Source organism: Perca flavescens, chromosome 1 (assembly GCF_004354835.1).
Source record: "Perca flavescens isolate YP-PL-M2 chromosome 1, PFLA_1.0, whole genome shotgun sequence".
NCBI classification, from domain to species: Eukaryota; Metazoa; Chordata; class Actinopteri; order Perciformes; family Percidae; genus Perca; species Perca flavescens.
The window spans coordinates 36,967,131-36,990,556 of NC_041331.1; the positions used below are offsets into that span (position 1 = coordinate 36,967,131).

Sequence of the window (23,426 nt, forward strand, 5' to 3'; positions counted from 1 at the left end):
TTAGCTCCGATAGCATGATGAGAAACGCATGAGTCAATGCCTTTGTCCTCTGCCCCGCTGTTTAGCCTCGCTTCTCAAATCCTCTCCATTTAAAACCCCTTTGTCTATACAAACCAGTCCTAGGGAATGAAACGGACCATTAACAAGATTACCTCACTCATTCTGCTGCCAACAAAGGCTCCGCAATAGGCTGCTGATCATTAGGCTGGCAGTGGGAACAATGCTGATCTATAATCTTATGCCGTGCGCCCGATTGAACTATTGTGGCTTATTTATTATTGTGCTCTGAGGGAGATGACACAATGGTAGCATTTTTTTCGACCCAGCAAAATTGCGTTACAAAAGGGGGAAGCAGAGAAAGAGAGGAAAGGAGAGGAAGAAAGAGTAAGTAAAGGTAGAGGGAGTCTTAACCCCTCATTTCTTCCCACTTCCAGTTAGCACAGACAATCAATAGCAGTGGAATGGGCTCTTGAGATGGAGGCCTTTATTTATGTACCCCTACAATCATCTTAGCAGGTGGACAGGAGGCAACTGCTGGCCGCTAGAAGCTGGGTACTCGGCAGATATGGGGTTAAAGTTGAGTCTACAGTACATATAGAATTACCAAGTGCACTTACAAGCAGGGTATTACTAAGGGTGTGAATCTTCACTGGTCTCACGAGTCGATTACGATTATCCTGTCGACGATTTTAATCGATTCGATATCACGATGCATCACAACGCTGTTGTTGGTCCTAGGCTGTGGAAAAGCCTCCCCGTCTCCTTGAGATCGCTGTCCTATTTATATGAGTTTAAACTCAAACTAAAGTTGTATCTCTTGGAGCGTGCATTTCTCTAATTTCTTATTTTTATTTATGTTTTCTGCTGTATGAAGGATGTTTTATTCTATTATCTTTCCTGACTCTTGTCATGTGAAGCACAGTGATCAACTTCTGTTGTGTTTACTTGTGCTATACAAATAAATGAAATGACTGAAAATGAATGAATGAATGCGTCACATCCTCAATATTATTATATATTGCGACACATGGTTTTCATCGACAAATTCAAGCAGTCAGCTATATATGAACTCCCCTTTTTTATGTATCTGCTCTTACAAAAGACACTTTCTGAATGTAGCGGAGTCTGAACACAACAGACAAAAGGCAAAAACAAAAAAAAGCAATGACCGGGAAAATCAACAAGTAACTTCAGCAGGCAATAATCGATTATGGTCGGTCACTGCATCAATGCAGAATCGTCCAGGTCCGATCGATGCGATGATTAATTTCAACACCCCTAGGTATTTCCAGCGTAGACGCGTGCCAAATTTTGGAGTTGAAAATCTCTCAAGCAGAGATGAATAGTCATTTTTAAATGTAATATCTTACATTGTGTTATTAAATTGTGTTGTCAGAACTGTAGTAACGAGGCATTCACACCAAAAAAAGCAATTTGTTTTTTTACCTTCATAAAGTTTTAAAACTTTCTTGTGGCAGCGACAAAGGCACTGATCGTTTACTGTACGGGATTCTCACACCGCCTCAAACCAAAGCTCAAAACACAAGAATGGGACACTCAGAAAAATGCAGCCTAAACGCACTACCCCCATTCAAAATGAACGGAAAGACCTGCGTTTTTTACCTGCAGTCTGAATGCGGCCTAAAGGCCGAACAGTAATAGTAACACTGTATGTTTGCATAATATCAGTGGCCGGCAAAACTACTGTATCGTCAACAGTCACCGAAGGAGCATGGTGTTGCTGTAACAACGATATTAGCCATCATTTCTCTCCTGTAATAGGAATGAGATGTGAGGTGAGAGAGCACAGCCATTCTTCACACAAGCACACCAGGTAGCTTGTCAGGAAAACCTCATTTTTAACAAATCACCAGTGTTGTCATTTCTCTGTTGAGGACAATCTCCGGATGACAGGTCCTGGTGTCAGTCACACAAAATCAAGTGTGGGCATCATTCCAGAGCTGCCAATCTAATAGGGGAAATTTATTGTAGAATAAGCAGAGACACATCTGTACACCCACAGACCGCAAGGTTATGCACTGTAAGAAGATGTCCTCCTCCACTTAATACCAGCTAAATACCAAAAGTCCAGACCCAGTTTACAGGTGTTGTTTAAAAGCATTCAGGGAATCGTAGGTATTCACTAGGGATCAACCAATTATCGGCCCTGGTTGATTATCGTGGCTGATATTTGGCATTTTGCAGATTATCTGTATCAGTGTTTTATTCTAACCGATAACCAATGAAGTTGATTCATTAAAAAGTGAGCAACAATCAAACTGTTAGCATGTTAATACTTCAGGAAGCTATTTTGGTTTTTATATATTCATTTTTCTTGACTGTGTACTATGTTTCACGCTATAGTGCGTAGTTTCTGTCGCCCCCCCATGAGGAATTCTAAGTAATGACAACAACACTTGGCGCGTCCACATGATACAAGCCTTCCGTGATCGCGCATGAACATGATGGACTCTTCAGAAGCGGTAATTATCTTCACTCGAGTTTCTGCACGAGAAAGTCACCGGATGACATAATCTTCTGAACACAGCCATGCTGAGAAGTCCAGAGAGAGTTGTGTGGAGCTGATAGCCTTAATTAGCTTTGTAGCAACTCATTTGGCGATGGCTTGAATGTAACGGACGTTGATTGATATCAAAATGTTACGCACTACAGCTTTAAAGTTTCAGTTTTATTAAATAATTAAAGCATTTAAACAAACTTAAGTTTTGAAGTTTGTAACATTCCAAAATGTTTATTTTGACCAAAAGATTTTTATTTTTACTGTAAATGCATATTGGTTCCAAATATCGGTTATCGGTTTTATTGACTACTATTTATAGGGTAGTGGCCCTGAAAAAACAGTATTGGTCGACCCCAAGCATTCACTAAATGAAAAAGAATATGTTGCGCCAAGTGGAGGAGGGAACATTAAGTCCACACTTCATCACAAAATCTGTAATTCATGAAAAATTCATGAGAATTTACAAAAAGGACAAGGAATCGGAGAGCAGGTTTTAAAATGAGAGATTTAGTGATTTAAAGTCATTGAGTATGCAAGGCCACATCTGTAGCCGTCTTTCTCATCGTCCGAGTCACAACAAATACAAAAGGTCAAATTATACCTTTGCAAATAAAATGCTCCCGCTTTGGAAACCAATAGCCTACAATGGAATTTGAAAATGTTTGCTTTCACAGGAAATAAGTCATTACCACTTAAGGGTGCTCATCACCTGTTTAGCTTGTCAAGTTAATCACACCCTTCTTTGGCTCAGCAACTCGATTTTACCTCGTCTACAATGGAGTCATTGCTCAAGGCTGGCCAAACACACTTTTTCACCTTATTAACATTAGCAGGGACGGGCAGGGGAGCTGCAGTCACACTCAATTCTCTTATTCCTGAGAGGGCTGCGGTGATGTATGAGGGGAATGAGATGGGAGGCACAGGTCGATTGGCCAACACTGTCGCCATCGCACAGTAATGAGATCTCAGGGGGAGGGGAAAATAGTGGCTGATTCCTCAAACTCCCTGCTCGCATAATACTAATTGGACTGAATAGAATAGGTAAGACGTAGGAAATGTTAATGACATTATTAAAAAGTACAGAATTTCACCAGCTGCTTCTGACAAATATCATCAGTGAGTAGGAGTGACACTGCCATGGGTGGTTTCTGTGTACTGGCTCATCATAGATTAGCTACACTACAGTATATGGACAATGTGGACATTATACCAATGTATGTATATTATCTGTACAGTACTTTTGGTCTGGGGCTGTTTTTCATGGTTTGGACTAGACCCATTATTTGCACATAAATCTTAATGTTATAGCATACAGTGATACTTTAGAGAATTACCATTTGTACCAACTGTTTGGAAAATCTGTAAACCCCATTTGCAAAATTAGCTCTACAAAGAAATTATTTTCCTAACTGGCCTGCACAGAGCCCTGACTTCAACCGCATCCAACACCTTTGCAATAAATTATTAGGCAGAACAGGAGTAAATCCCTGCAGCCAGGTTCCAAAAATATTGAGGAAAGCCTCCCCAGAAGAGTGGAGGCTGTAATACCAGCATATTAATGTCCATGACACTGGAACGACATCATGAATGGGTGTAATGTTCTGGCACCCACATACTTTGTTCCATTGTCCATTTACCATATACTGTATTTCAAGTTCCAGCACCATGAACATACAGTAAGTGGAGTCCTTCCGCCACATTTAGTAATTTCCATGTTTTTTTATTTCTATAATTTATATTGCTTACATTGTTAGAGATAGCCTTTGTTCCATCATTTACATATTGACTGTGACTTCCCGAGTAAAAAAATGTGGAGGTAGCGCTACAGTCAGGTTGTATATTGTATGCAAGTGTGTGTGTGTGTAGCATGAGCCTGGAGATAATCCAAAGGCAGAAATTGTGGGGAAGGCACTTTGCAAATTGCACTGATCTCTCCTTCAACCTGCCTCCCACCTGCCGCCCATCATAATGCCTGTGTTACAGAGGGATGGAAGGGGGTGACTGCAGTTAGATACACCTACTTTTACCTTTTCCGGTCATTTTCTGCCTCTTTACTCTATTGTCGTTTTGCATTTACCTTCTTTCTCGCTTTCTTTCTCTTGCTTTCCTCTTTTTAATCTCTCTCTCTCTCCCACACACACACACGCACACACACACACACACACACAGTGTGTATAAGTAGACGCCCACTTGCAGTATATGACGCACTTTTCCAGCACGCTAATCATTGGTATGACCGACATTTTTCCTCTGTCCTGTCCTAATTACAACATTATTAGTTGTCACGGTGATGAGCAGCAGTGCTGATACAGAACAGGACTTAATGAGTGCGTAATCATGGTGGAACATAGCAGGGTCAAACTTAACCGTGTTTTAATTTTCACCTCTGTTACGTTAAACATGTTGAAAGATGATCAAAATATCTCAAAAAAAAGGTGCTCAGCCCAGCGCTCAGGGGACTAGATTTGGGTTTGAGCTTACGCTTGGAATTGCAGGGACTTTGAAGCCGGTTGTTAATAGAGCTTCATCAGGTTTTAGAACATTTAAAAGAAGACAAACGATAAACAAAAATGAACTTTTAACGGGGGTTGCAGCCTCACAAGCTGCAGTTGTTCAGTGTTGGTGGAACCAGCACCACCAGTTTAATGATATCCTGTTTAAGTAGTTTGGAAAATCAAAGCCTAATTATGCTTAATGGTACTCCCATCTCTTGGACAGCAGCCAAGCAAAAACACACAGTCATGAAAACGACATGAAAGGGCTTTTTGCGAGCTCATGGGATCTCTTTATTTACAAAGCACTAGACATGAGAAGTGCTTCATATCAAACTGCTACTTTTTGAGTACCGACTGAATTCTGCCGTTCGGACACAAACGCTTTTATTGAAGCCTGACAAGATGGATTTTCTTGTGATATGTGTGATGCATAATCTCCTGATATCGCTAGAATGCAGCTGCCTTGCAAGGTAAAGTGTATAGTGCTATGGGAGTTTTTTGACAAATGTTAATCCTTTAAAAAAATGACTGGATTTTAGCTTTCAATAAATGCAATATTTAATACAGTAAATAAAACTCAAAGATTGACATTCAAATACTCGTATGATATATCTGCTCTTTAGCTAAATGGCAACCTGGATGATTGTAATGTGCATTATTTCTTGCTAATAAAAATAGAGGGAAAAGAGAATTGCAGGCATTTTACCAATGTGGATCTGGATCCAAAATGTAGCCAACTATTAGAACAAAACCCTAATATGCAAATTATCTATTCTATTGTGCCAGTTTGGCCAGGTATTTCCTAAAAGAAAAAAAAAAGAAAAGGTATGTATCTCAGACTTCCTGGTTACTTAGCCAAAGATCAAGCTTTAGAAAAGGTAATACATACTGTAGAGTGTGTTTTCCCTCTCTCACATCACTGGCTCCAGTGTAAACATGGCTGTTAATACTCAGGTGGACAGAGGAATGATAAAGGACCCTAGGGATATTTGTTGTACTTAGGGCTGGGCGATATATCGATATATATATATATATATATATATATATATATATATATATATATATATATATATATATATATATATATATTAAAAATATATCGATATATTTTTAAATGAGATATGGAATTAGACCATATCGCATATATCGATATAGTTCAAATGTGATCCTTGCTCCCATAGATATATACACAGATGTCGCCTTGAGGTTCTAAACATACGTCAAAACCGCCGCCATCTTGGAACAGAGGTCCGAAGCATTCAGATCAACGCTAAAGATGCGGACTTTTGTACTGCTTAATTATGTTCGATAGAGGAAATGAAAAGAACAAACAGCAATGAATAACATTTAACAGGTGACAATGTGTTTTATGATTATGTATGCCGCCTTCGACCAGCAATCTGAGCTCCGGCGGCAGCGGGAGGCGGAGAGCTCCGTGGCCGGCCGCAGCGTCTCTTCCCCCGGTAAAAACACAGCTTTGCCTCGCTGCTGCGGGGTCCCCGCTGATCCAAATCGGACCAGCCAAAGACAGAGTGGTGATCGGTAGGATCTTACACGTAGTCCAGGACGACCTGTATGTCGATATCGGCGGAAAGTTCCACTAAGTTTGCCGGCGGCAGGCGGACGAAGAGAAGCTACAGCGGGGCAGCAGAGACCGTCTGCGGCTGCAGGATCTGGAGCTCAGTGCCCGTTAAAATTACATGTAACGCATAAATACATACAGAAATAAATAGTGGAGGAATGAGCCTGGACATTTCAGTCTGTTTTAAACTTCACCTTGAAGCAGAAACTCTTAGTTCAGAAGGGTGAAGTTTCCGTTTGGACTCAGATCTGTGAACCGATCATAATAAATATTCTTTGTATTAACACATTAATTAGTTTCTTTGTTTTGTAGTCGATAGTTCATCTTTTAGTTTACTTAAGTGGAAGCAGTATCAAGTGGAAGAATGGGACTATAAACCTAGGCTTACAGGCAAGAGGCATTACATTTTGAACAAAGTAGATTATATTAATATCAAAAGCTTAATTGACTTTTGGAACGAATCACAAATATGGAGCTTTGATTTCAAAAAAGGTACTCCTGTTATACAGTATTTAGGTTTACATTTTATTGTTATTTGAACAGCTGAGCATTTAATCATGAACCAGGTGAAGAAACCGGTTTATTATTTATTTGATTTTGCAACTGTTTCTATGAAACTACTTGTGACATGTCATATTTGATTTTGGCTTTGACTGAACATTTGCTCTCACTTTGCGGAAAAAAATATCGGGATATATATCGTATATCGATATTCAGCCAAAATATATCGGGATATGACTTTTGGTCCATATCGCCCAGCCCTAGTTGTACTTATGGGGAACTCGAGCTGAGTTGCTCCACTGGCTTGTAGAAGCTGCCAACGCTCTAATGAGTCTCCTCAGACTCCATAAGGGCCCTACATGGACTGCTATCGACTGTCCTGCTTCATCTTCCCTGAACCTGCAGCTACTGTGCCACTGCGGCAGCCTTCATATCAGTGCAAATGTAAAGTTAAATATAGTTCATACAGTACATGGCCGAGTGGACACATGAACCTAAAACTGGAGGTTTTGTGTGTACGTGCATGCACATGCACACCTAAGAATGACAGAGGGCATTTTAAACAGCTACATAGCACTCAATACATATTCACTTGCATTAACACTAACACAGGGTCACGGAAATACAATAGAGAAACAAATGCCACTGCAAGCTCCCAAAGTGCTTTTCATGTAACTGGTAAACAAACATAAATGTAATTTAATGGATTCTTTTTTTTATTTCTCATTTTATTGCTCAGTTCGATAAAAGAGTTGTTAAACACAGTGCAGCTTCCCCTGAATGGGAAATCATTAAATAGCAATAAGTCACTCTTGTTGTAAATATGTCATTCTGTGTTCACGCAGTTTGTTAAAGATGCCATTTGTTGAATTGGCCAGCTAGTGAAAATGGCTAGTTCAGGCAACAAGCCAATGTTTATTGGCAAGACATCTGCATTGATTGTGACAAGCTACTAAAACCAAATAACATATCAAGGGTGCCCAGTAATAACAGGATGTTAAAACTTTCAAAGCTCACTTTACATGGCAGCAGGTCTGTTTTCAGATACATTTTGCCAAAGCTGAAACTCTGAAATTGATTAGTATGGGTCATGCAAAGCTTGAATCATGTGTAATCACTACGTTTGGTAAGCCACGGTGCTTCTGGTACAGCAAAACTGTTCTCTCGCTTTATGCACATATTGGCTCTTTTGTGTTCAAAAACTGCCTATTTGCATCTAGTTCAGCAATATTTCACAGGTACATCACACCTCTGAAGTCCAGCTTTTGGTTTTAAAATTTTGGATAATATACTAAATGTTATGAGACATTGCTTTAACCTATACTGTCATTCTAATGTAGGTATCATCACAATATTAAACAAATAATACGAAAACATACAAATAATTCAATTCATGCTTGATGCAAAAACATTGTTTCAGACAAAACCCTTCAAACGTATGAAACCAAAAACTTTAAAAAGTCATTGTGTTTGTAAAGTTTGAAAAACAGATGTTTGTACAACAATAATCACAATTCCACTGAAAGTCCACAAATGATAAAAGTGAATTAAAAGCCTGTGTGTTTGTGTATGTGTGTGTGTGCGCGCACACACGCGTGTGTGTGTGTGTGTGTGTGTGTGTGTGTGTGTGTGCGTGTGCGAAGAAAGTACTGTGCACAATTGGGCAGGAAATTAATGACTATTATAGCAGTCTTGGTATAGGCATATGAAATATTAAATAACTGATCAGGAACATAAAGTTAATCAGCACATCCTTGTTGACGACAATATGGTGTAAGCCACATACTAAAGGCTCCTTAAAAGGTAACTGACTATATATTCATATAGGTTACATATCTACTGTTTGAACAGCATTTAAATTACTATATTGGAACAGCATTTAAATTACTATATTTCAACATGAAGCAGGTGTAAACTGCATTGCAATATAGTCATTGTAATGCTGTTAAAACAGTGGATATGTTACCTAGATGTCAAAAAAACCTTTGCCAAACAAACTCACACCACACTATCTTGAGTTTAGTATCCATTTCAGGATTTGTTAATTTTCTTTTATGGAGCCACTTTTCCACTTTGATTTAATCACTGTCTGTCTCAGTTTTGATTTTCTGAATCTGGCAATCCACAAGTGCTTTAGTCATTAGGCTGGAGTGTACTACGAACGCTCTAAAGGTTTATGCAGCAGGGTGAATGGAGGCTTTTACAAAAAGATTAGATTTTTTATTTTTATATATACAGTATATTAAGCAACTGTTAGTGTCGTACACACACACAACCACACACACTGCACAAAAACATTTGTCATTTCAGCCCTCTTTCCTCCCTCCATCTGTATGACACTGCGGGGCGACAGGTCAACAGGGAGCAGGTTGTGCATTGAGGGAGAGGACGCACACATGTGGAAAAACAGGATGAAACTGCTCCAGTATTCATTTTCATCATCTCTGTGGCACCTGCTGCCTGACTAGGTGATGTGAAGGTGGAGTGAACCCGACCAACTATGATGTTACGGAGCAGAGGATCAGCCACCATCAAAGGATGTGGCGGAAGGTCTGGGTCTGTATTTGTGTATGTGTGCATGTGTGTGTGTGTTTGTGTGTATGTCTGGAGGGCTGTTCCAGGGCAGGAACTTACCTCTGCAGATGGTGCCGTTGCCCACGTAGCCCGGCTTGCAGGTACACAGGTGTCCTCTGATAGTGTTGGTGCAGATGGCGTTCTCATCACACAAATTTTGGCCGCTGGCGCATTCGTCATGCTCTGAGGGAGAGACAGAGAGAGAGGGCCTCCACAGTCAGAATAGATGTGTGTGTGTGTTTGTTGTGTGAAAGATGGAGCGGTCATTGGGAAAATGCTCATTTATTTTTGTGCTGAGCAGCCATGGAAATCCCACTGATGAGGATAATCAACAAGCTAGTTGGCTGAGAATATGAAGCCACAGCTGAGCTTTTCTTCTGACTAAGAAGACACCAGAGAAGGGGGGTGGGAGTGCAGTATCAGATTTTTGTAAATATAATATAATAGACTACGACCTGTGAACGACGATGTGCTTTTGTTTGCTTTTCACATATTTTTACATACAGTATTTGACCTGTTCCATGTAACTTAACGCAGATGAGTGCTTCCTATCCAGTCATTATAACTCATGAGTACAATGTCACACTACAAAATATCAAAGCAGTTAACAAAGCGTGATTTGCCTGTTTAAAGGGATTTGGCTACATGTGGCTGCAGGGATGCAAACTGATAAGATAAGATCATCACATCAGCTGAGTTCTCTACAGCTGACAAGAGTTAACACCCTGCATTTGCAAGTTGGGCATTTTTTCCCCTTATATCCTTGAATTAAAAGTAGCACGGTCCATCATGGCCAGGATAGATTCTTGGACTATAATACTGAGAGACTATTTTATTATAGAAAACAGTGCAAGGTCAGCAGTATAAATTTGCTTCATTTATGAAACACTGACTCACTAATAACATGGTGGGACACTACACAGTGCTGTACTGTATGTACTGTACATGCTCAGGGTCAGTGTTTTATATTCAGCTGGGTACCATGAACTGCTCTTTTGACTTTTATATTTGTGATGTTAGCTTGAGGCAAGAGGGAATAAGAGGTGGGTTTAATACTGCAGGCGGTGCAGCTTCGCTACTAAACTTTTCTTGGAAGCTTTGCTTTCCAGATGTTTGCTAAATAACCTTGACTTTACTCAGACTTTAGTGGTTGGCTGCCTCTCTTGAATATTTCACTGAAAACCTTTTTTTTTTTTTAAGTATCCAACAGTCATCACATGTAGCCTGAAAGTTCGATCAGAAAAGTTTGTAGCTTGGATGAATTTCAACAGTGAGCCACGTTTCATAGTGAAAGCCTATATTTACACAAGTCCTCAAGATATTATAGGCTTTAGTGTACAAGTGTACGCTCTAAAGGTCTATAAATGGAGGCTTTTACAGAGAGAATAGATTCAGATATGGTTCAAAAAACATAATATTGCCAAAATATGGTCAAATAAGATGTCCCCTTTAAGATGTCCCCTTTGCCTATTTTAAATCAAATTAAATCAAAGTTTGTTTTATGTTGATCGCAAATGGCAAATAATAAGCAGCTAACTTCACTTGTATTTGGTCATATCTTGGAAGAAATATGAGAAACATACTGTATGTTTGAAACATACTGAGGATACAGGTGGACTGCATAAAAATGGATTATGCTGCATTAGTAGGTTGACCAGTTTATATGGACTTCTTTTTGTGAAAGGGTGTCACTGTTGGAATCCTCACCTATATAAAAAAAAAGAACAAGAACACTTGTGCTGGAATATTCTCTGGTTTGACCAGTGTCAATTTAACTATGTAATAACAATATCAACTGAAATAATAAAGTAATTATAACAATTTTTCATGTGCTATGAATGGGCATATTCACACACTGTGTGCAGTTACTCAAATGACCACAAACCACGTGCCACACATGGAAACTGGTGGCCCTGAGGGTCTGCAGCCCCGGGACAGTTATAAAATTTGACCTTTTGGTAATCCAAACTCGTCCAAGAACTTTTATAAATGACGCCCCACAGTTCAGCTGAATTGCTCCAAATATGAATGAATGAACCCGTGCGTCTGATCTGCATGCAAATGACTTAATATATATATATTTTTTCAACTGCAATCCCCCATTTTTATTCCAATTTGGAATGTAAAATGTATACAATTTGCACAATGTACCAGTACCCTGAAACCAAAAGAGCTAAATGGAATTCAGCCGTCATTTATTTTACTTTTACACCTACTGTATGTCAAAATGTCTTCCGTGAAAATGGCGAGGACATACAATACTGATTAATCCTACTGAGAGTTTGACATGCCATCAATAGTGAATAATAATGCCAGATTCCTGTCAACTCAGGTTTCTTAAGTCCACTGCATTAGCCTGCTGCAGCATGCTAATCACACCGCAATCAAAATATCATACAAGACATACGACATGTTCCACTAATGAGCCCCACACCGAAAGATCCTAATGAGGCTGCTCTGGAGTTGACCTGAGGCCACCACCCATGCATACGCAATGCACTATTAGAAAAAAAGGGGAAATAGGAGCCATACATTTTTTTAAAAAGAAACAAATATAAGAAAAGGAAATAGAAAATTATGGCTCTCTCTTTTGCTTATAAATTAGGATTAATTGTTTTTTGGCAACATCTTTATGGAGCCATATCCCACTGCTGAGCTTAGCAAACTGATTAAGCTGCAGTTAATGTGTTCTCAATTAGAAGGATAACATGATTTTAGATGATTATAAACAATACATAAAAAATAAACCTTTGATTTACAACAGAGCTGCACTGCAGAAGTGCCTTTTTTATATCAAACCATGAACAGTGTCTTTTAGTGCCATGCAGGACCTGTCCTGAGGCGGTCTCGGCTACACACAAGTTACACACTCACTGAAACACACTCCTCATTAATATGCAAAAGCTTTGCTGGGAGTCATGACTAATACATTTCCCTTAATTAATGAGTGGTGCTCATGAAGCCCCGGAGCAACTCGGAAAAATTATTTAGCTTTTCTCTTCCCAGGGATTTCCTCCCCATGCTGAACTATAAAGTGGAGGTGAATGTCAACAGTGCTGATGGGATATATAAGGATTTATTTATTTTATTTTATGTGAAGGGATATGAAATATAGGCTACATTAATGGTAGAGTAATAAGAGGAAGAGTTCCATGATTAAATATTCAGTGTGTTAATGGCTGTGAGCTGATGGAGGGGAGAGCAACAATCAAAACACTGACGATCATGGCTGCTTATTAATGCTGTTTAATGTCAGCTGGCCGATCTATACAAAAAATAAATAGAGAGTTGGAAGTATAAACAGACAGATGCAGTGGCTGAATTGATAAATATTGAGTAAAAAACTGCCTAGCTGAATAAGCAATAAATAGAACACACTTAGGGGTCCTACTTTTTGTGGCGGCGCAACGATCAGTGCAAGCAGTGCTCTGACAGTTTTCTGACAAAGAGAGATTTGCCCGTCTGTGTGGTATTTAGGTGCCAAGCGCAAGGCGCAAACAGATGAATAATTTTGAAATGAGGCAGCGCGAAGCGAGTTGTCGGTGTTTTGTTTTGATTTGTTTCTCAAGAAATTCAAAATTGTATTTGGTTTCTGCAAAGGAGGATAAAGATAAACTACTCAGCAAGTGATGTTTGCCAGCCAGCCATAACTTTACAAATCAATCTTGTGTTGCACCTTTCATACAGGTAACATGTCAAAGTGTTTTACAGGTCAGTGACGAATAGGATAATAATGATAATTAATAATATGACAGTGGAGAGATTACTGTTAAAATAACAGAAGACTAATGGACACAAAAAGTTCAAATGCAGGGGTATTATTTTGTGAAAAGGCAAAAACAAACAGAAACAAGAAAGAAAAAATAATAAAAACCAATTTGCCCAATTGCCATAACGTGTTCTAGTCAAACGACAGGTGGAAAAAGCTTTAAGATTACATTTTAAGATATCAAAACCTTCAGGCTTGGGCCACATCCTCGGGAGGATTCTTCAGCTCAGCGTGTTAAAGCTAAAAGCTGCCTCAAAGGAGTTTGTCGTGCACTTCAAAACGACTACAAAGCTCTCAGCCACAGGACCTGAGGGGCCATGCTGGCTCATACATTAAAAGCACTCCAGACAAGTACATATAGGTGCAAGACTGAAAACTGAAATCAATCAATATGTAAAGACCATTCGTGTGTGTGTGTGTGTGTGTGTGTGTGTGTGTGTGTGTGTGTGTGTGTGTGTGTGTTTGAGGGGTGCACTATTCTCAGTTATGCTAATTGTATGAGAAGTCGTATTAGATTGATGCATTTTTGCATGCTGCAGTAGTTGCTGCTGTGTTGTAGTGCTCATAGTCTTCTGTATGGGTTAAATCTATTATTATCTGGATTGGGCAAAGGGCTGTTTGACATTGTGAGTCACTTGATTAAATATAGTAAATAATAGTGCTTAATGCAGCTATATTATTGCATTTCATGGGCTTTGTATTTCTATTATAATGTATTTTTTTCTAAACAAACACTCACTCTTTAATAAGGGAAATGCATTTCAATGCAACTCTACACTGGCTTCAAAATGAGCTGTCGTGGGCGGACTGAAAAAGAAATTACAGCTCTCACAGAATAATTAATGGAATGTATAAACCATCATCACCATGCTGGGCTACTGATGCGTAATGAGTGATCATCAGGACCACGGACAGCGGCCGTCACCCTCAGTATGGCTTCTTCACTTTCAACACGCCGGAGAACACTGGGTAATAGGAGGATCAGAGGGAGGTTATTTCCCATTTCACAGAAACACTGAGAAAAACAACATTCATTTCTCACCAATGAGGGTAGGTCAGAACTCGAGCTGTGTCCAAAATCCCTCCCCTTTTCAGCCATTTACTGTTCCTTATAGGGTAGTTTAGTAGTTTCGCATTGACAGACCTTCCTCCATGGTGCTGCGGAGGAGGGTCTGGCTAGTCCACACAGCATTCCGGGATGGGAGAAAAACGTGCTCTGGTTTATTGGCATTTCTTTAAACCAATCACAATTGTCATAAGCTCCGGATAGAGCCACGGTGCCGCTGTAAAATAGCCTTGAGAAGGAACTTGTTTTGGTGGAACATGTGTACGTTCAAAGGTTGTTTTAGTCGTGCAACAGTAAACTCAGATTGGACAGATAGTCTAGCTAGCTGTCTGGATTTATCCTGCAGAGATCTGGGGCCTCATTTATAAACGTGGCGTACGCACAAAAGAAGACGTAAGCCTCTCTCTAGGCAAGAATTGGGATTTATAAAAAGCAAATTTGACGGGAAAATGTGCGCTCCTCCACGGACACTCTGACCCAGGCGTACGCACAGAAACGCGTGAAACGAGAAACGGCGGCAGATGGATGAAAGACGTGAAACTGAGACCGCCGTGTAAAACAAATCAAAATATTGCCTCTCATTGATGATATGAAGAATTCACAAAGCCATTCTTACAATTAATATCCTACACAAACACCTGTTTGATCCATCTGCGGTGAAAAGCAGACAAAATAAAGAAACTATCGTGAATTCAAATTAAGATATATTTGCAAACAAAACTCAAATGTTCTTATAATTATATTGGCACGTTATGGAATTTATTCTCATGAATAACACGATAAACAGGACAAATAATGTTTACAGTGATGCTGTCTTCGATGCCTCCGTCTGGAGGAGCACATCGTTTTAATGTGGTCATCATATATACAGTTTATTTTTATGGCTTTAGATCGTTGTTTTAAATGTTTGTTTTTATTGTAGGTCTAAAGCATGTGGAATGTCGTGGATATAGACTAGTAGTTGAGTGAACAGTAAATTCAAATTAGACTTACAGTTTGAATCACCATCACTGACAGGTGTGTTGTGATATAACAGTCATTTAATACCAAATCTACCAAAGGTGAAGCGCTACATTTTGGGATTTTAAGCCAAAAATTAGGGTACATTTTTCAACTTTATTGTTTGACCTTTTAAGGTCACTACAGGTTCAAGATGCTTCAGATTGAACACACAATTATTATTTTCCTTGCTTAATTTTATTTGCACAAATGCCTTATTTACTGACAGTAAATAAGGTTGGTAAACCAACCAGGAATTGTAGTTCTTTTGCCTTTTGTCTCTGTAGGTGTGTCATACAGCTTAATGCTTATTTTCTGCTCAAGCTGAAACATTTTCAATGTACAGGCAACTATTGACCTCCATTTTCACTGCCTAGAGCTAATGATTTGTGTCTACTCGTCTCTTCGCCTTTATATGAATCAAGCCACCTGTAAAATGCACTCCATGTTCAATGTGAATACGTAAAATGTGAGGAAGCATGGGTAACTACAGTAAGTGTACTCATGTACCTCACTTAAGTACCATTTTGAGCTACTTGTACTTTATTTCTGCTATGTTACACTTCTCTCAACATTTAAGAGGGAAATATTGTACTTTTTACTCCACCACATGTTTATGACTTGTGTAGCTCCTTTGCAGATGACAGCTTGAGAGCTTAGAAAATATGAAGCATGGACGCTTTTAAAATACAATACATTGTTAAAGGTTAAAGCAGTGGTTTCCAACCTTTTTTACAAATGACTCCTTACAAACAGCACAGTGTAGTTGTGCATAGCAGTATGGCGAACCTTCTACATGGTTTCATTTGAAGGCCAAAGAGGTAAAATTATCCAATAATTCGGAAATAGCAGTTAGGATTTAAGATGAGCCCAAAAATGTGATCAAGTTTTACGGCTCTTCACTTTTACTTGCCCTTCATGCTAACAATCTTAGAATTTAAGCGTCCTGGACTGTTGTTCTCACACTGGATAAGACAGGTCTTATCAGGCAGCTAAATGCCTTCAACCCAAATATATTAATGGTGTATCTTAAGTAGCGCTGACCTAGTGTGAAATTCAGTGTAATCGGTGTTGAAGTGTGGAGAATAAAACTAACACATGATGACAAGTTGTAGAGTGTGCATGGAGATCATTTCGAAAAGACAGATTTCATTCACATATGTGAGTCTACAGTAAGCTACTTTTGTAAAGATAGCTGGAAATGTGTGTATACCAACTCTAATGTTGTGAGTGTGCTGCTGTGGCCCAGTCAGCTGACTGAGGGAGCCTTTAAAAGCTCTCTCCCTCTCTCTTCCAGCCAGTAAATAGCGCAGCAGTGTCTACCATTTTAGTTTGGTGCCCATTTATACTTGTCTTTTGGCGTCCTGCTACTTACTCTCATGACACATGTTTTACTCAAACTGGACTGCTGATGTCAATTCACGTTTTAGTTAGTCACAGAGAAACTAAACAGATGTCAGTGTTATTCGCGTTGTGTAAATTATGTCTGCCTAAATTTCTTTTACTATATTCCATCTGTCTTCTCCTTTTTTCAGCGCTAAGCTTTTTTTGTGAATGGTCTCTAAAACTTATCAAAAGAGACCAACTCTGTGTGTATTATAAGAACTATGAGTAAAACCAACACCTCATGATTCACTTTTACTTTGCATAATACATTTCTATAACGTGTCCTCAGTTCGCACCGTCGTAATGTCAAGCAGAACACTTCAGTAATGTGAAATTTAATGACCAGTGACTAGACCATAAAAAAAGAACAGAGCATTTTTCTGTCTATTTTTTTTTTTTTTTTTTTTTTTTGTGCCAGCGCATAGTCGTCATGCTCACTTTCTGCCTCGGCCTTGCTGCTCACCTTGACGTGATGTGAACTCAGCAGAGATCTGTCCCGTGTCACAGGGCGGAAAATATTGATTTCCTGTCATAGCGTTTAGCCTGGAGGACGTGGATTTCCATAAAATTAGTTGGAGAACATTTCTGAATTTCCTGCAGTAATCCACCTGGCGTTCAAGAGGCGGTTTTATGTTGACCCGCCAGTCAATTGATTCCACATTTACAGCTACTTCTCATTACTACTGCATGCAAGCAATGGGTCACGTCTAGTTCCTGTGTCAAGTTTCTGTGTTTAGTTGGTTTCATAATAAAAACAACTGGAGACTGTGTACAAGCTGATATATGGGTCTGATAACATTTTATTACATCGGAATCGGACCAAAGTGTTTCTGTGACTTCTTGCTCAGCCTGAAGGCTGCTGGAATCGGCTGGAAACTGTCCGACTTGACCGTGGATTTCGGTCACCGGCTGCTGAGGCACAGTTCATCTCGAGCCTATTGTCCCCCAATTTGTTTCATCTGTTCCTGTGTGCTGGTGTCACCTGTCTCTTGTTTCCTCGTTACCTCTTGTATTTAGTCTCTGTGTTTCCTTACTACATACTGGTATACTTTTGCCTTCTGTATCCAGGACTCCTTTTGTTTGTATATGTTTTGTTGGTGATTAAATTCTCAAGCTGATCACTTTTGCCTGGCTGTCTAAGCATTTGGGTCTTACTATTCTCTGAGCCGTGAGACTGTGTGTGTGCTCACAAATGAGAAGATTTCATTATTAAAATTGAATTAAGACAAAGTGGGGCTTAAAGGGCTCCTTGCATAGGGCAGTGTACACTATGTATTCTGGTGACCTTTTAAGACCGCTTCTTTATTTTCCTATCGTCCTTTTATGAAGCAGATGTCCCTTATTACTTTTTTTTTACAGTATAAATTATGTCATCAATGAACTAAGGTAAGGAACGTATGCATAAGATATGTTTCTATTTAAATGTTTGTGACATTTCCACAAGTCACAAAAATACAATACTAATTATAATATATATATAAGCAATATATAATAGTATTTTCATTCTAAAGAGGGTAGATTAAGAAAGCAAGAGTGTCTGACTTTGACATTTGAGACCATGGGTCCGCATCCCGTTTCCCACAAACTGTTTTGTTTTTTAAGGAGATATGGAGTAACGTAGGCATTCATTTTGGAGTCATGTTTCTGGTTACCTGATAAATATACAGTATGTCCTGTTTTCACTCTCCTATTAGCTCCGTTTTGGACTCCACTGACTCCTGGAAAAAATATCTGGCTCTTTAGCAGCTAAATGCTGCACTATGTGTACACAAAAAGCTGGGTTAAAATGGGTTTATGTAACTCATTTGCTGAAAACAGACAGCTGTCAATCAGCACTGATAAGAGAGGTAAAGAGTGAACGAAAACAGTAACGTTGCGGGCCACAAAACCAAACCAATAAAGTGAAAGATGCTCAAACGCTTGGAGCTGAGGGGAACTGTGAAGTAAAGTGATAATACTGTGTGGGTTTGATATTACAGTATGAGCAACGGCTTTCACATATATATAGTGAGCCATTGTAATATAAACATCAATTATACCCGCTTCAACCACCGAGGCACAGCATGAGCTGTTTTTATAGGGACCATATGAATCGTTTTGGAAGGCACTTATATAGGTATGGAGACTTGTATAGACGAAATGGTGGGTGGTGCTGGGACTATACTGCCCAAAATTAAACACTAAGTGAACCAAGGTTCCACAACATCGTCATTTACAACATCATAATCTCGAACTTGGCTTTTTTCTTATAGTGGGTTTATTTGGATTTTGTTTTTATCTTTTATTTGAAAGAAATGGTACATACACTACATTTATGTAACACTTTTACACCAAGGTGCTGTACAATATGCTTCTTATTCACCCACGCATCAAAGCACACATATTTACAGGTAATCGCACCGTATTTATACGGATTGGCACGTAAATAAGCACATTTTGCTATAAAATTGGGGCAGGAAAGCAGGAGAAGTACCTCCAGAAGATACAGCTGCACAGCTGCTGAGGGAGTGCTCGTGTTACAGTCACATGCTATTATTAACATTAAGCACCATTTATTTTTTCAACATGTTTATTTGTATTGGGACAAGTATGTAGCCTAGTATAGACCTATGCCACACACCACAGCATTTATAGCCTAAGCTAATTTGCGATGCACGTCCCTAGATGGACCCTTGTATACCCCGGCACTTTAAAACACAAATGCTTCTCACTATGCTGGAAATATTTTCATTTACATCATGAATTATGGCTGCTTTGGTGGCATTCGCGCTCGGTTTTGCTTTATAGCATCCTGACCACCCCGTTCATATCCCTTCTGTGTAGCAGCAGCACAGAGCTCGCGAGGTAATGCAACTCATTTACTACCCAACGAAATATACAGCTCAAGGCAATAAAGATGCTTAGGCTGCAATACACATTAATGAAAGCATGTTCCATTAATGCGCTCTGTCAGTAAACATCCATCCCATACAGTGCATTATTATTCCACACGCCTCTATGTGTATTCAGCTAGGGGAACAGCAAGACAACGCGTCGCAGAAGCAGAGATAAAAGCTTACAGAAAAGCAGCGTAACACGAGGATAGACATCACTCTGGGTGGTTGTATAGTCTGCTGACGAGCAGGAACAAACACTGCTTACATCAAACCTTTATGGGAAAGCTAAATATAAACACCAGCTTCTCAGAGCCAATTACAAATGGATGAGGACTAAGGAAAACTTATCTGACTCCTTTCCCAAACTGTGTTTGATGGGTTTATTAAAGTGGCTGGCGCCGAGCCAGCCTGACAGCGTGACCTCCATTTTTGAAGAGTTAATGTATACAGGGAGGGTTGCTAAGATTTCCAGGCTCGTCACACCTGAGCTCCACATTCATTGCATGTATAATTGTAATTGGATTTGATTAAATTTTCATTAAACATATAATGTATATTGAGGGGGGGATGCAGCTTTTCCCACTGCTAGGATTTTGGAGAATATATGTAGCAACTGATGCATGAAATTACTGCCAGCTTCTTTTGGTCAGAGCCTGCAGATACAGCAGAGCCTGAGCATATTGTCTATGGACCTTGAATCGAAAAAAATTTAAAAAAAGTCAAGTATTGATCAGTGGAGTGCTGATGAGAATAGAAGAGAAAAATACATTAGAGGATCAAAGGCAACAGCTTGGGATGTGGCTGCTATTCTGAATGCAGGATTAGCACACTAAACACTTCAATCTGTTCAATGTAATCAATACAGTTAAAATATCAGCTAAAAGAACACGAAAGGAGTTGTGTGTGAACAGACTAATAATATTAGAGCTTAATTTGATTTTGAAATCAATACAAGTTTTAAAAAACAGAACCAATCATTTAGTGGTCTTTTTTTTCTTGCTTACACAAATATTTTACATGAATTAAGATTATATTTAGAAGGCAGGATATTTTACAGTTGAACAATTCACTTTATTACTTTACTATGAATAAAGGATGACAGTAAACAATCTTTTCTTAGCTGGAGTTTGAGATCATTTCTGTTGAGTTGAAGTTGTTTTTTAAGAGATTTAGGAGACTCGCCCTTCTTGCCTTAATCAAAGTAATTCCTGCTTGGCCCTGGCGTTTATATCTCTGCTAGCCCGGAGACTGATCTTGTTCAACTGGAGGCTCACCCGCCCCACCCCCCCACACACACACAACCGTTGGATTAAAGAGGTGCTCGACGAGGAAGCTCAGATATTCTCTGAAAGGCTCCATTGCGACATGTTTTTTTTGTTTCATCTCCTCGAGACGTGAACTCTGGCAGGAATTACTTCATTTATTTATTCACTTTTTTGCTTTTTTCATTTCAATTTTAAATGTTCACAATACAGCACAGTCCATGGTGAACAAAGCATAGTGTCACTTCCCTTCAATTCCCCTACCCACCCACAAACCAACCCAGTTAAAAATTAAAATTAAAAGAGATACAGGAAGGTATCTCTTTTAATTTTTCTAACTTTTTCACTTTTATCTTTTGATGTGTGCCCTCACTGGTGCGTGTTTGTCAGTGTGCGTGGGTCTGTGTTGTGTGTCCCCGTTTGTTTTGGACCTGAACTGGGTTGGTTTGTGGGTGGGTAGGGGAATTGAAGGGAAGTGACACACTGTTTTCGCTATGCTTTGTTCACCATGGACTGTGCTGTATGTCACGTATTGTGAACATTTAAAATTTAAAAAAAAAAAAAAAAAAAAAAATTCCTGCCAGAGTTCATGTTTCCAAATCTCGTGAGCAAAATGTTATTAAATGAATATAGCTCACTGACAAATAGCATTATGTTATGGGGTTAAACATACATCTGGAAGGGACAGTGACTCCTTAAGCTTAACTGTATGGCTAACATAGTAACCTATAGTAAGCTTATCTTCATTTTTTTCACAATTATTATTTTTTTTAACATCATTTGGCACACCCCCTGCTCTATTCTGCCAACAATTAGCTAATACCTAGCCTGGTTGACACCAGACCCTTCTCAGTTGTAACTGAGAGTGGGTCAGGGCAAGCTTCATTCACAGCCCATTTCCAAAGGGGCGTCACCAATGGACGCCGCTCAAATGCCTCTGGGCACAATTGGATAGTCCTTCAACCAATCAGACCAACGGGTGACGTAGCAGCGGCAGCGACATCAACGGTTGCTGCGCTTCGGTGGCCGTCATGTTGAATATAAACAAAAAGCTGCTTGCCGTCGGTGCGCTATCGCCATCGTGTAAAGCCCGCCTCAATGGTTGTGATTGGTGCCTCGATTTGGAAAAACTGTAAATGGGCCTGAATGGGCTCTTGACCAGACCGACCTACAGAGCAAATCTCAAATTTGCCGGAAGTTTGTCAGGGTTTTCCTAGGCTAGCTAATACCAATATGTTTGTGATGGACTACCATCAGCCAAACAGCTCTTACAGTACAGTGTCTTGAGACCACTGAAGAGTATAAAAGCTGCATCTTGACAGTCAGTGAGCTCTTTAATCTGTTAGAGTGGTTCAGTGTCTTCACCAAGTCATACAGTGTGCAAAGCCTCAGCTTTCTAAGAGACAAGGCTTTCATTTTAAAAATGGCTTTACTGCACTTTATCTACTATGGCTGAGCTGAACCTGATGTCAGAGTGTATTTACAGGACGGAGCTGAGAGTTAAGACCTTAAAGCTCTCATTCCAACGCTTTAATCGGCAAGCCTCATCAGCGCATGCTTAATGTAGAAAACAATTCTTCTAAAACCCAGAGATCATAAGATATGTGCACAGTGGTAGTCGGACAACCATTTCCACAATGACCTACTGTATGATAGAGAACTATTATCCAACAACACATGAAGTCAGAGATCATAATTACCTTCCGCAGGGGAAATCACTCGAGTTCTGCCTGCACTGCACCATAAAGACTGAGGGTAAACACCGGCATAATCTACACTTTAGTCGAAGCTCAACACATAAATAATGATCCACATACAGGAAATAAATATCTGTTTCATAAATGTCCTTCTCTGTGTATTTAGGAAAGAGCCAGAAAAGCTGTTCTGTTCCTCAAAACTCAATATGTACATATCATCAAATTTCACATCAAATGCCCTTTAAAAGGGGACAATTTTTTGTACAACATATAAAGCTTAAGTCATCCTGGACAAACAGTGAACTGATTTGTGCTGCATAAATATGGATGTGATGACAGCTCTGTGGCATTTTGAGAACGGGAGATATGGAACATCGTACTAGCTGCCACCTCTCTTCTTCCCTCTGTCCATCCTCTGTTTCCCCAGAGCTACTTGGCTGCTTCCATAGAGGGAAATCAAGTGGAACCACAATTACCGCAGCCTCCCATTGTTTACAGGGAGCTGTCTGCACAAAGGACAGGCTCCACCGCCAGGCAGGAGAGACGGAGAGAGAGAGAGAGAGAGAGAGAGAGAGAGAGAGAGAGAGAGAGAGAGAGATGAGGCTGAGTGTGTGCAGTGCAAAAGGTGATACATGATGTGTCGTGCGAAAGCTGCAATAGGTGACATTTTCTTCCTCTGAGGAAGGAGCTGCTCAGAT

General features: G+C 39.6%; 1 protein-coding gene across 1 annotated transcript in view; it reads right to left on the reverse strand.

Moving 5' to 3' along the window:
- The window catches only part of LOC114571720 (protein kinase C-binding protein NELL1), a 130,841-nt gene that overhangs the window by 53,372 nt on the left and 54,043 nt on the right, over positions 1 to 23,426 (reverse strand). Inside the window, exon 3 of the mRNA XM_028602900.1 lies at positions 9,734 to 9,856. Coding sequence (XP_028458701.1) covers positions 9,734 to 9,856 — 123 coding nt within the window. The remainder of the gene's footprint in view (positions 1 to 9,733; positions 9,857 to 23,426) is intronic.